Source organism: Erpetoichthys calabaricus, chromosome 13 (assembly GCF_900747795.2).
Source record: "Erpetoichthys calabaricus chromosome 13, fErpCal1.3, whole genome shotgun sequence".
Taxonomy (NCBI): domain Eukaryota; kingdom Metazoa; phylum Chordata; class Cladistia; order Polypteriformes; family Polypteridae; genus Erpetoichthys; species Erpetoichthys calabaricus.
The window spans coordinates 121,569,187-121,583,880 of record NC_041406.2 but is presented as its reverse complement, the minus strand read 5'-3'; the positions used below and the strand labels follow the sequence as shown (position 1 = coordinate 121,583,880).

The following is a 14,694-nucleotide window of genomic DNA, read 5'->3' as shown; positions in this document are numbered from 1 at the left end:
TATACACATATATACACATATATATATACATATATACACATATATATATACATATATACACATATATATATATATATATATATATATATATATATATATATATATACACACATATATCTATACATATTAATAAAAGGCAAAGCCCTCACTGACTGACTGACTGACTGACTCATCACTAATTCTCGAACTTCCCGTGTAGGTGGAAGGCTGAAATTTGGCAGGCTCATTCCTTACAGCTTACTTACAAAAGTTAGGCAGGTTTCATTTCGAAATTCTACGCGTAATGGTCATAACTGGAACATATTTTTTGTCCATATACTCTAATGGAGGAGGCGGAGTCACGTATCGCGTCATCACGCCTCCTACGTGATCACGTGAACTAAAAACAAGGAAGAGATTTACAGCACGAGTCAAACGCGTGAACAAAGGTAAATGACGTTAATTTTTGACTGTCTTTTAATACTGTGTAAGCATACATATTAACACATGTGCAATTAACCGTGTGCATTTACGGGGTGATTTCTCAGGCTTAAAAGCTCGCCTTTTACTAAAAAGGTAAATGCAAAACTATTTTCAATCATTCTATGATCTGCTTCTCACAACTGAAGGCACCGTGGCTGATGGTAAATGACGTTAATTTTTGAGTGTCTTTTAATACTGTGTAAGCATACATATTAACACGTGCAATTAAACGTGTGCATTTACGGGGTGATTTCTCAGGCTTAAAAGCTCGCCTTTTATCAAACGCGGGAACAAAGGTAAATCACGTTCTTCATTGTCTTTTAATACTGTGTAACCATACATATTAACACGTGCAATTAAACGTGTGCATTTACGGGGCGATTTCTCAGGCTTAAAAGCTCGCCTTTTACTAAAAAGGTAAATGCAAAACTATTTTCAATCATTCTATGATCTGCTTCTCACAACTGAAGGCACCGTGGCTGATGGTACGTCACTTGCTGTCCAACCATAAGCTTTACCTGGTGGTTAACCGGACACTCACTTCACTCCCTTTCGGGAATCGAAGCTCTGAGATTTTCTTTTGTTCTTAATTAAAATTTAAAAGCAATACTTCACCGCTGCTAAGCCCCTCTAGCGCTGACGTCCGAGGTTCGATTACCATAAGCAAGTGCAGTGAGTGTGTAATTACATCACGGCATTCGTAGTCTGATTCACAATCTGATTGTATGGGTGGTTACCTACGAGGTAACGCTTATACTTGGACACCAAGTCAGGTCGAAGTGATCACTCGAGTAAACGCAGCTTCACAAAAAAACAGATCCTTAACAACTGTTATTAGTATATTTTCCCTCAATTTAAAAACGTTTTTATTTCTTCTTAATAAAAAAATTAAAAGCGGTACTTCGCCGGTGCGAAGCGCGTGGATTTGACCGACTGACACATACAGACGTATTCATGAGTGAAGGTACTTCGGAAAGAAAGCACCGTGTAAACCTAAAGTTTAAATTAAGTTCATAGACCTACAAAAGGATGCCATTCATTTGAGGCAAGATTGCTTTTCTTCTGTACAACTATACGTTGCATTCTCAAGAGTGTGCTTGCACGGCTTCAGATATATATGTATATATATATGTATGTCTATATATAAATATGTAAGCTTATAAGTACTGCCTTACTTCTCTTTAAGAAAGGAAGATGTAATGATACTTGATTTAAACGATTCCATGTCTTCCTGGGTTTGCGTAGCTTATTGTCAATATCTTTACACCTGTTTTTAACACTTATTTACTGAAACGGGCTTTCACGAAAAAAGTTAGGGCTTTGCTACAGGATACACCCTCCACAAGTTAAGCAAGTAAAAATAAAATATATATTTCTGTTATATTTAAACCTTTTAAGTTCGTATGCATAGCCCCATTTGGCTGTTTAATTTTTTTTTTTCTTTCTTCAGTAATATTTAATCTCCTTAAAGAAAAAGAACATATCCATTTTACTTTTTTTGTATCTCTTTAGTAATATTTTAGCGTAAAAGGATAACCAGTATTTAAACCTTTTATGTTACTTTATACATTTATTTTACACAATGTTGAAAAATTAATAAGAAAGCTACATATTTTGGCAGCTGCTGCTTTCATTTTCAATGAAATGAAAAAAGAGAAAACCTCAATGAAGAAGAAACAGTTTGCACTATCTAAAAATCAGAAATCCTCATTTATAAAAGTTTGCTGTAGATGACTTAACTGAAAATAAATGAATAGTTCCTATGTGTATAATACATATTTATCTATTTTACTTATGCTTTTATTCCACCAACTTACAACATCTGAGGTACAATTTGTTACATTACTTTTGTTTTTTGCAGCACAGGCAGGTGAAGTGACTTCCTCAGGGTCACACAGTGGTGTTAGCACCAGGATTTGAACTGACAAGCTCCGGGTTTACTGAAATATTACTGAACAAAGAAAAAAAATGAAAACGGGCAAATACGGCTATGCATACAGATGTCCATCCATCCATTATCCAACCTGCTATATCCTAAATACAGGAGCCAATAAGTACATATGTTTATATACACTACTTCTCCGCTGCGAAGCGCGGGTATTTTGCTAGTGTATATTATATATATATATATATATATATATATATATATATATATATATATATATATATGTATACACACACACACACACATATATATATATATATATATATATATATATATAATATACACTAGCAAAATACCCGCGCTTCGCAGCGGAGAAGTAGTGTATATAAACATATGTACTTATTGGCTCCTGTATTTAGGATATAGCAGGTTGGATATACACACACACATATATATATATACACACATACATGCACTTACAATAACATAGAAATCAATATAAACAACATTAACATCATTATCATATGAGAATATGAAGTAATATATAAGAAGCACATTTCATATAAATATAAATTATTAAACAGTAAAATCTTCTTCTATAATTTGCTACCGTGGCTATTCGTTTGTCTGTCCAGGATTTTAAAACACCTGTAGCTCGCAAACCGTTTCACCTATTGACTTGAAATCTGGTACACATATAGTACGTCACGTCTGCTATCCGCTTTATGGGTGATGATTGTATTACTCTTTTTATCTTTATTTTATTTTATTGTAGAATCAACTCCTATCTGCGCACACCAGGGCGGCCGTGGGCGGATGCGTATGGTGTATTCACTCCATGTTATTGTGCATTGCGCTGTCACTGGTATTTTGATAAAAGAATTTGAACAACATATAAGAAGCGTATAAATTATTAAACAGTAAAACATTAACATTTAAGAAGTAAAGTTACATTGAGTACTACTGCAGTGCCTTCGGGTATACCTCATTTTTTCTTTGCCCATTACATGCTTAAATGTATACATTTTTTGGTGTACCTACCCGAGAACACGCGACATATAACCGACCGTGGGAGAAGCATGGATTTTAAACACGCGTTGAGTTCATCTGCTGGTCTCCCTCGTGGAATAACTGGTAATGTTTGACTAAAATCTACAGCGAGCAAAACGACATTACCTCTTTTTTTTTTTTTTACGATCTCTGAGATCTTGCTTTTTTCGGTTCAAGGCTTCATAAGCTCTTTCATGTTCCATGGTGTACTTATCCCAAACCATCATCTTTGAATGTTGCAAGACTTTCGCCTTGTATGTAGATCGGGCTAATTACATTCATTGCATTCCTAGTCTGAATCACAATCTGATTGTATGGGTGGTTACCTGGCAGGTAACGTTTATGCTTGGTCATCAAGTCGTCTAACATCCGCTACGTGCCCTCTTTTAATTGCGAGAAGCAGATATATATAGCCAAATTCTCGCGCTTCGTTGCGGCGAAGTACTCCTTTTAATTTTTTATTAAGAAGAAAAGAAAACCTTTTTAAACGGATCGAAAATATACCAATAATAATTTGTTAAGGATCTGTTTTTTTGTGAAGCTCCCTTTTCACAGCTGTCGCGCTACGGCGTGTGTTTCGTTTATTTGACAGTATGTAGATCGTGGTAATTACATTCATGGAATTCGTTTTCTGAATCACAATCTGATTGTATGGGTGGTTACCTGCCAGGTCACGCTTGTGGTTTGTCAGCAAGTCGCCTTATGTCCGCCACGTGCCCTCTTTCTGTTCCCAGAAGCAGATCATAGAATGCTTTTAATAGTTTACTTTCAAATAATGCAAAGAGTATGCGACATGTGTTTCTCCCTAATTCTGGGCTCATCAGGCGTACACACTCACTGCATCCCCTCTCGGGAATCGAATCTCTATCGTCAGCGGCAGAGGTGAAGCCCCTAACGTTGCGCTACGTCGTGTGGTTCGTTTATACCTCGTGTCTTCTCATTAAACTTTTGTCTCGCGAATATGTTATTGCAATCCGCAGCGGGAGCGTTTCTATAAACTTAATTTAAACTTATGTTTTACACTGTGCTTTTTTCCCTTATGAAGATGCTTGTATGCTTCACTCGCTCGCTTCTTATTGTTTCGCTCCCTTCTCAATTGTTTAATGAATTTTTTGTTCTTCGCGGTTTGCGGCTCTTCCTTCATTTCTCCCTACTGTGTTCTTTTATCTCGCGAATATGTTATTGCAATCCGCAGCGGGAGCGTTTGTATAAACTTAATTTAAACTTACGTTTTACACCGTGCTTTGTTTCCCTTATGAAGATGCTTGTATGCTTTACTCGCTCCTTATTGTTTCGCTCCCTTCTCAATTGTTTAATGAATTTTTTGTTCTTCGCTGTTTGCAGGTCCTCTTTCATTTCTCCCTACTGCGTTCACATTCTTTTCACGTGATTACGTGGGAGGCGTGATGACGTGACACTCAACTCCTCCTCCCACGGCCATCGAGCTGCCGTCCATTACAGTATATTGTGAAAAAAGAGGTTCCAGTTATGACCATTACGCGTTGAATTTCGAAATGAAACCTGCCTAACTTTTGTAAGTAAGCTGTAAGGAATCAGCCTGCCAAATTTCAGCCTTCCACCTACACGGGAAGTTGCAGAATTAGTGATGAGTCAGTCAGTCAGTGAGGGTTTTGCCTTTTATTAATTAGTATAGATCACCCAAACCTGCTACACATTGGCTAGTCAGAGGGACTGAGCTGGGAACAATCGGTGCAGGTCCTTTTCTCCTTCCCTAGTGTCCAAAACCTCTCATACAACTCATCATACACCTTTTCTTTAGCCTTTGCCACCTCTCTCTTCACCTTACACCTTATCTCCTTGTACTCTTGTCTACTTTCTGCATTTCTCTGACTATCCCCACTTCTTCTTTGCCATTCTCTTCTTCTGTATACTCTCTTGTATTTCCCCATTCCAACACCAGATTTCCTTTTCCTCCTTTCTCTGTCCAGATGTCATGCCAAGCACCCTTCTTGCTGTCAACCCTTACTACTTCTGCTGTAGTTGCATTTTAACAACTATTAATAATAAAATAGATGCACCTAACATTTCATTTTTATTCATATTAATCAACAACAGAAAGCTATTGTTTCAGAGAAAGTTGTACATGAATAGGCTGAAGTTAGAAGCAGAACTGTGCCAGATACGACTCATGGGATTAGAAATTATGTTTGTGACATATACATTGTAAGAAGTTCATCCATTTCTTGAACTTGCATAAATTATGGCTTATGGACGTATAAAGGGCATTCTAGCAGCATCAAGCACACATTAAGACAGGAACTAATTGTCTATGGTTGCAAACATCCAAATATCAGATATATTTTTAATCAGATAACATTATATAACTGGTTACAAACAGCAACAGACTGATCATCATTTTAAAAATGAAAATTTAAAACTGTACTCTCACTTATATTCATTGATTTGCTAGATCCAAACTATGGTATTGAAAGGTGGCAATCATTTTTAATGTTTGAATTAAGTCAGATTTGTAGATAATATCCAGGTTTCTGAAAATGTTGCATATCTTAAAGTTGCAACTTTCATTTTATTGTTTGATACTAGGTTTTAAATGCTTGTGTGTTTCCTAAATCCTTGTATGATTCAAGAAACTATAAATATAAACTATATATTTTGTTGTATATAAATCCAATGAACTTCCTAACCTGCTCATCCAGAGCAGAAGTCACAGGGAAGCTGGAGCCTATACCAGCAGTCATCGGACACAAGGCAAGAACAACTGGATGAAATTTTCTGTTCATCATTTTGTGTCTAAATGTGCCTATAATATTAAGAGAAACCTCAGTAAAACCAAAATGTTTTCAATGTATCTCCTTAACAATAATCTTAACATTTATGTAGCACTGTTCTCACTATTCCAAGCACTTTTTTTAGTGAGTGGGGAGCCACTTCAACCACTACCATTATTGCGCCAGTACGCTCACCACACATTAGCTAGGCCATTGAAGACAATTTAGACTGGACATCGGGGAAACACCCTGCTCTTTGCAAATGTTAATAAATTTAAAAAAAATCAAAAGATAAATGCAGATATTGCAGATAATGATGTGGCCAGCAAAAGGTATTCTCTACACCTTAATGAGTACAGGATACACTGTAGATTTACCAAAATATATACACCATGTAATATTATTGAAGTTTTTTTTCCACATTTTAGTTCATTTAAAAGGCAATTATATTGTGGCAATTTTTTTTAAAGGTAAAAATGAATTCAGTCTGTCTTTGTAATTAGCTGCTACGAAATAAAAAGCAAAGCTCAAACTCAAAATTCACAAAAGTCCTTAAAAGAAAGTACTAAATGCATGGGTCAAATTTTGTGAATTACTGAATTGTTGGCATCAGTTTTAAAAACTCAAACTTACTCAGTGAAATAACAGAACAGCGAAATGAGATTGCATAGTGTTTGAGGATGTCTGGAGGAGAGACAAGGAAGTGAGACAAAAGGACACGTGCTGTACAGGCTTTTAAACGTTCGACACGCCGCACAAAATGCAGATCACGCAGCACGGCAGTAGCAGCAAGCCAGCAGCTGATCGAGCAAAGAGGAGGTAAAAAAAAACAACTGTTATTTGTTTCCCATTGTATCACCGTTTATGTGGGGTTTAGGAGGAGCAATCACTTATCCTTGGAGTGCATTCAGCTCACTTCTTCATAACGGCACATATCATTGGCCGGTAGGCAAGCGAAGTGCAGATCACGTGGCACGGCAGCAGCAGCAAGTCAGCAGCTGATCGAGCAAAGAGGAGGTTAATAAAAAAAAAAAAAAAAAATGCATTTTTTTTCCCCCCATTGTATCACCGTTTAACAAGTGTTTCGGAGGAGCGGCTACGTCTCCATGCTTGAAGCCTCCTAGTATAATATAATATAATCTAATTCTATAAGTATAAGATATAATTTCCCAACAGTGATGTTAAAGGCTTGAAGATGAATCATTGGATTTAACCCAAGATCTCAATTCCTAAGACAACAAGTGCAAGTCTCCACAAAATTTCATGAGAATTGGTCTGTCTGTTCTCAAATTACAATGTCCACAAAATGTTTAGCATAAAACACACATCTTTTCAAAAATGCTCAGAACATACGTATCACAATTTGCTTTACTCAAATTGAATGCAGTTCAATTGTTTTGTAACGGAAATGAAAAACAAACTGACAGCTTACAAACTGACAGCTGCATCATTAAAAACTTGCTGCACTATAAAAACAACATAACATATTTCAAAATGTTGGTAGGAAAAAGAAAAAAACATTTACTATGATTTTAATTTTTTGCATTATTTATTTCAAACTTTTTCACTAAATTTTAAACTTTTATGGCTACCTCTTAATAAATAAAAATATTCTATTTTTCTATATTTGTCACAATGAATGGCTTCAGATCGTTAAACTAAATTTGATATTAGATAAAGGGAACTGAAGTAAATATATATCACCATTTTTAAATTGCTTCTTAATAAACTGAAGTAGTAAGGCTATCCAGCACCTGTACTGCCTGTCTGAAAAGGCAATTAACCCCTTACTCACTCATACAGTATGATGCTTGATAATTAGACTTAGTTGATTGAACCCAGCCAGACTTCACAATAAGAAACAGATCAATAAAAAAAAATTGTGATTCATGGAAGAGTATGGAGACTTTTACTATCAAAGAGTATCAACAATGTTAATCTCCAATTTGCCAAGAAACAATTAGATGATCCCCAAGACTTCTGGAATAATGTTCAATGAACAGACAAGCTAGAAGCAGAACTCTGGAAGACAAAGGCCCGAACTGTGTCTGGCATCCAGTAAGAATACCATACCTACAATAAATCATGGGAATGGAAGTGTGAGGCTGCAGGAAGCTTTGCTGCCTCAAGACCTGTAACTTGTGCCATTATTGAAGGAAACATGAATTCTGCACTTTACCAAAATATTTAAGAAAAATGTCTGGTCATTTGTCTGTGATCTGAAGCCAAAGTATAATAGGGTTATGCAGCAGAAGAATGGCTCAAAACACAAATCCTACAAATTAATAGCACTAAAGAAACAAAATTAGTATTGCAGTGGAATACTCAAAATCCTGACTTGAACCCATTAAAGATACCGTGGCAGGACCTGAAACTAACAGTTTATGCTCACAAGCCTACTAATGTGTTGAAATTAAACCAATTCTACAAAGAGTGTGATAAAATTTCACAAAAGTGATGCTAAAGACTGGTATCAAATAAAATTCTATGTTTAGTTGTGATTACAGTATTACTGCAACAAAAGTATTAAAACTATACAGGCAATTACTTTTCATTTAGGCGATTGGGGTGTGGATGACTTTGTTCTTTGAATAAAGAAATTCATGATTAAAAAAAAAACCTGTTTCATTCAGGTTTCTTTTCTCTAATATTGAATTCTGTCTATGTGTCTGAGGCCATTCACTGCTAAATACACAAAAACAGAATATATTTGGATGGAAACTATTTTTTTTTTCTACAGCACTGAATGACTTGCTTTTGGAAACATTTTTCCTTGAAAATATTTTGATATCTTACCACACCCAGTTTTTCAGAAGCATTTGCCTTCCACAAACGAATGTTCATTTCATCAGAGCCACTCAAAATATACTTGTTGTCCATGGACCATTTGACACAAATAACATGCTGCATGCGTTTTGTATGATATACTTCCCTAAATGGAGAAAAAAAAAATCTTTTAGCATTTGTAATAATATTATCTACAGAGTTGAAAAGTTCTATATATTTATTTTATAATCTAATTCAACAGCTATTTATCCCCACCAACCTTTAGAATCCTAAAAGCAATTTGCCTGTTACAATGTAACTCAAGGAAACATGACAGGCTTGCATTACTGTCCCCATGTGCTCCATTATGGAGATATTATGGAAAATATCTGGAAAAAAATGAGCTAACAATTAAGGAAATGTTCAAAGAACGTACATTTTTTAACCTGAACGATTTAGACATAAACACTTTAATCATTAGAACCCTGCACTCAGTGAGAAGCTTCATACAAAAAAAGAAACAATGTAATCACTTTGTCTTTGAAGATCAAAAAACAAACAAAAATGAACATCTACAGTAGTATAATGTTGACAATGGCAATATTAACATTAGTTAATCTGGACCTGGTGCAAAATTTAATTACTTGATAAGAAGCGGATCTTTGAAAAACATTTTTGTGACATCTTCCAGTTTAATAATGCATGCTCATTAGAGTGAGAAGCATTTAGGTTATGGATATGAGAGGTTATGGAATTATTTCATAGATTTTAACTTCCAAAATGAAGCTAATTGTTTTGTAAACAATATTTCTAATTGATTTTTCATATTAAAAGAGATCAAGTTTTAACATAATTTCACTATAACAGTAAAATTATTGTCCAAAAATACAAAAATGATCCAATCCTAGTTTTATTTTATTCACACTAACTGCAATCTTATAAGTGCCACATTGCAAAATTTTAGCATTTTAATCTCCAATGTTATTTTCTGACCAAGCATAAAAAAATGTGCAGATTTGTCTTTAAACGATGGTGCAAATTGTTAAGCCTAGAAAGCCTTCATATGCCACGGTCAAGAGATGGGCTGTAAAATATTGTCACAAACATTTTTTAAAAGTCAACCCATAGTCAGACATGTTTTAAACAATGATAAAAGAAAATGTTGCAAAGTGAAACACATTGTAATGGACAAGTGGAACAGTAATGGATGAGTGACAGTAGGTGAGCTAACAGACGGTATAGGAATTGAATTCAGGAGACTCATAACTATTACTCATGAACAATTAAACATGAATAATGTTTAGGCATGCCAGTTGTAGAGAATGTTGACTCCTGAAATCAAACATTATCTCATCCAATACAAGGAGAATCCTACGCTAATGAATTCAGACTGGGAAACATTTAAGAAGCTTTTTAAAATCGGAATGGAATGTGGCCAAATCACTATGACCCAGAATTCAAAGAAAAATAATGAAATAATGGATGCATGGTGTTTCTTCTACAACAAAGAAATTAAAGGTTGATGCCAGTGTCTATGACACAGAGGGTCTTGCTTTATTTATTACATGCTTCATAAAAACAATGCAGTGCTGAATAGTCATGATATTTATGGCAGCCCATCATGGAAAGATGTGTCAAGAGGGCATTTCATCTTTCCCATTCTTTAAGTTGCAAAGCCTACCCCCCAGTGAAACTGTATATTCTGATGAGGTACCACATCACCCATTTTCTCCAGTCCTGTTTCCTTGTGACTATCATCTGTTCAGATCTAATTTCTTTGGCTTAAAGTTATTTAGTTTTACCATTTAAGTTAAATTAATTAATTTTAATGAAAAAAAAGAATAAGTTAAGGCAGCTTTAGTAATCAAAAAATCAAATTTTAATATTTAGGTCAGTGCAATGCAAGTCTTGTTGGATTTTGGATTTTTTAGATGGCAGCTTGGAGGAGCCAGTCTTCTAGGAGGGCTATACCTGCAAGAGATGCCAGCTGATCCAGAGCGAAAGCGATGTGTACCTCGAGCTCAGGGTCGCTGACCTGAAGGAGGAGTTGGCTGGCCTGCATTGCAGTGGAGAATTGGCAGACCTGGTCCAGGTGTCCTTTAGAGGTATAATGTGCACTCCTAGGGTGGTGTGAGAGGAAATTTCAGACCAGAAAGGTCGAATTAGGTGGGTCACAGACACAAGGCGCAAGGCAAAGAGTGCGCACAGTCCGGAAATTGTCAAACCAATTTCAGGTCCTTGAGGAGCTGAACAGTGTCTCTGATGATTCTGAGGGTAGGCAGGGATGAGGCGCTCCAACAGCCCACCTCAAAACCACTTCCCAGAAAAAGAGAGGAAGTGATAGTTTTGGACTCAATCATTAGGGGGATTGAAGTACAGGTACTTTCCGGGTGCACAGATGGGAGACATCCCTGGAAGGGTTGATAGGCTCTTGGTCAGAACAGGGGTGGCTCCAATTGTCATTATTCATGTTGAAACAAATGACATACAGTACATAAGGTTAGTCTGTCAGTTCTGCAATCCAAATTCAAAGAGTTAGGTGCCAGGCTGAGGAGCAGAACTGACAAGGTAGTCTTATCTGAATTTCTGCCTGTACTACACACCAGTCCAGCTAAAATTCAAGAGATTAGAAGGCTCAAATCATGGTGCAGAGTACAAGGGTATAGGTTTATGGGGCACTGGGACTCCTTTTGGAACAGATGGGACCTGTTCCGCCCTGACGAGGAAGCATATGAGTAGGTTATTTGAGGATTGTTTAAACTAGGGAATGTAAGGCAGGGAGTTTAAGACAGGTCAGGTTTAGAACTATACATGGAGGAACAAACAGTGTAAAAACAATTCATAGTAAGGCAAATTCTAACCAATTTATTAAGAATAAGATTGAGCACATGGCAAGCACAAGAGTTTATCTGAACAGTCAGCATGGGTTCAGACACGCTGGAATTCTATGAGGAAGCAACAAAAGGATACGATCAAAGTAGAGCATATGATATTATTTATCCTGACTTTCAGAAAACATTTGATAAGGTGCCACATGAGAGGTTCGGCATCAAACTAAAACAAGTGGGAGTTCAGGGTGAGGTTTGTAGATGGGTGCAGAATTTGCTCATGCACAGGAAGTAGAGGGTGATGGTGTGAGAAACCCTATTAAAATTGACTGACATAAAGAGTGGTGTTCCACAGGGGTCAGTGCTAGGGCTGCTGCTTTTTTTAATATAAATAAATGATTTGGAAAGGAATATAAGTAACAAGCTGGTTAAGTTTACAAATATACCAAGATAGATGGATTGGAAGATAATCTGATAATTTGATATTTGATTGGCAGATAATCTGTTAAATCATTTGATAAGGACTTGGACAGCAAACAGGCCTGGGCAGATTTGTGGCAGTGTAGTAAAGTGAGGTCCACAGCTGTTTGCCGTTTTTATAAATAATCGCTGTATTCACGTCTTCGTGTGTTTTGGGGAGTGGTAGTGTAGCAAGCGCTTCCCTTTCTGACCCTAACTGACGCCATCTGATTGCCCAGCTGTGCCACGTCCCCATTTTAAAAGGGAAGGGCGAGTGTGAGAGGAGAATCAAGAAAGAAGAAGAGACAGAGGTTAAAGGGAGAAAGAGAGGGCAGGAGGTGGAAGGAGCCGGTGTGAGCGAGCAGAAGGGAGCAGGCTCGAGGGAGAGAATGCATGCAGCTGAGAATGATAGTCTCTTGAGCGGCGTGAGAGGCTGATGGAGTGATCACTCTGGCTGAGAAACTCGGAGAGCCACAGCAATGTGCACTAAGAGGAGTGACTTGCCATGGAAGACCCGGAAGGAAGCTGCGGTCGAGGAGGCTTGGGAGGAGAGCTCCAACATGAGCACCACGGCTGTAGGGGTCCCAAGCCTAGGTCCGGAGAGGAAGCCAGGCCGTAGCCTTATAGAAACCGGGACCTGCGGAAGGACAGCTACATGAGTCAAGTAGGGTGCCTCCTCTGCTGTAAGGCCCATATGGGATAAGCTGAGGAGCCACTAGTGAGAAAGGTGGCATCAGGCTTTTTAGTAAAGGTAGTTTCTTTTCAGCTGATTTTAACCTTGTTTTTAATGGATTTATTCATTATGATTTCAGCCTCCACAGATACTCCTTTTCATGAATTATTTATTTATCATGGATATGGGAGAACTGCACTTTTTGAACACTTGTTTTGGACTTGGTTTTTAATAAAAGCACTGATCACTTTTACACCATCCCCTTGCTTCATGTGTGTTTTGTCCACATCAGCCATGCTCATCTGGTTGCGTCATTGATGGTATCGAGTTCAAGAGGCTCTCGTAATAGAAGAGGAAGCCAGCAGCCAACCCACACTGCCACAGGCAGATGAAATTTAATATCAATAAATGTAAGATATAACACACAGGAAGTAAAAATGTTAGGTTTTAATATACAGTGATCCCTCGCTATATTGCGCTTCGCCTTTCGCGGCTTCACTCCATCGCGGATTTTATATGTAAGCATATTTAAATATATATCGCGGATTTTTCGCTGCTTCGCGGGTTTCTGCGGACAATAGGTCTTTTAATTTCTGGTACATGCTTCCTCAGTTGGTTTGCCCAGTTGATTTCATACAAGGGACGCTATTGGCAGATGGCTGAGAAGCTATCCAGCTTACTTTCTCTCTCTCTCCCTCTCTCTCTCTCTCTCTCTCTCTTGCGCTGACGTAGGGGGGTGTGAGCAGGGGGGCTGTGTGCAGCTGCTTCCTGAAGGACATGCTGAACGGAGCTTCGCATACTTAAAAGCTCAAAGGGCACGTATTGATTTTTTTTTTGATTGCTTGCTTTGCACTCCTTTGAAAAGGAAGATATGTTTGCATTCTTTTAATTGTGAGACAGAACTGTCATCTCTGTCTTGTCATGGAGCACAGTTTAAACTTTTGAAAAAGAGACAAATGTTTGTTTGCAGTGTTTGAATAACGTTCCTGTCTCTCTACAACCTCCTGTGTTTCTGCGCAAATCTGTGACCCAAGCATGACTTTCTAAAAATAACCATATAAACATATGGTTTCTACTTCGCGGATTTTCCTATTTCGCGGGTGGCTCTGGAACGCAACCCCCGCGATGGAGGAGGGATTACTGTACCATGGGAGGTCTGAAAATCTAGAGTACACTTTATGAGAAGGATTTAGGAATCATAGTGGACTCTGTGCTATCAACTGCCAGATAGTGTTCAGAAGCCATTAGGATGGCAAACAGAATGTTAGGCTATACAGCACGATGTGTGAAGTATAAGTTCAAGAAGGATATGCTCTAGTTTTAAAATGCACTAGTGAGGCCTTATCTGGAGTACTGTGTGCAGTTTTGGTCTCCAGGCTACAAAAAGGACATTCTAGAAAAGGTCCAAAGAAGAGCGATTAGGTTCAGAATGATTAAAAGAGCTGAGCCTTTTCAGTTTAAGCAAAAGAAGATTAAGAGGAGACAAGATTGAAGTGTTTAAAATTATGAAGGGAATTAGTACAGTGGATTGAGACTGTTATTTTAAAATGAGGTCATCAAGAACACAGGGACACAGTTGGAAACTCGTTAAGGGTAAATTTCACACAAACATTAGGAAGTTTTTCTTTACACAGAGAGCCATAGACACTTGGAAAAAGCTAACAAGTTGCGTGCTAGACAGTAAGATTTCAGGGACTTTCAAAACTAAGCGATTTTTTTCGATGAATTAAGTGGACTGATTAATTAGTGAAGTTTGTTGGGCTGAATGACCTGCTCTTGTCTAGATTGTTCCCCAATGTGAAGAGCACACTTCTATGGGAC

At 37.4% G+C, this 14,694-nt stretch overlaps 1 protein-coding gene across 1 annotated transcript in view; it reads right to left on the bottom strand.

Moving 5' to 3' along the window:
- dcaf13 (ddb1 and cul4 associated factor 13) overlaps nucleotides 1-14,694 on the bottom strand; it is a 280,107-nt gene that overhangs the window by 121,306 nt on the left and 144,107 nt on the right. Inside the window, exon 9 of the mRNA XM_051936090.1 lies at nucleotides 8,944-9,079. Coding sequence (XP_051792050.1) covers nucleotides 8,944-9,079 — 136 coding nt within the window. The remainder of the gene's footprint in view (nucleotides 1-8,943; nucleotides 9,080-14,694) is intronic.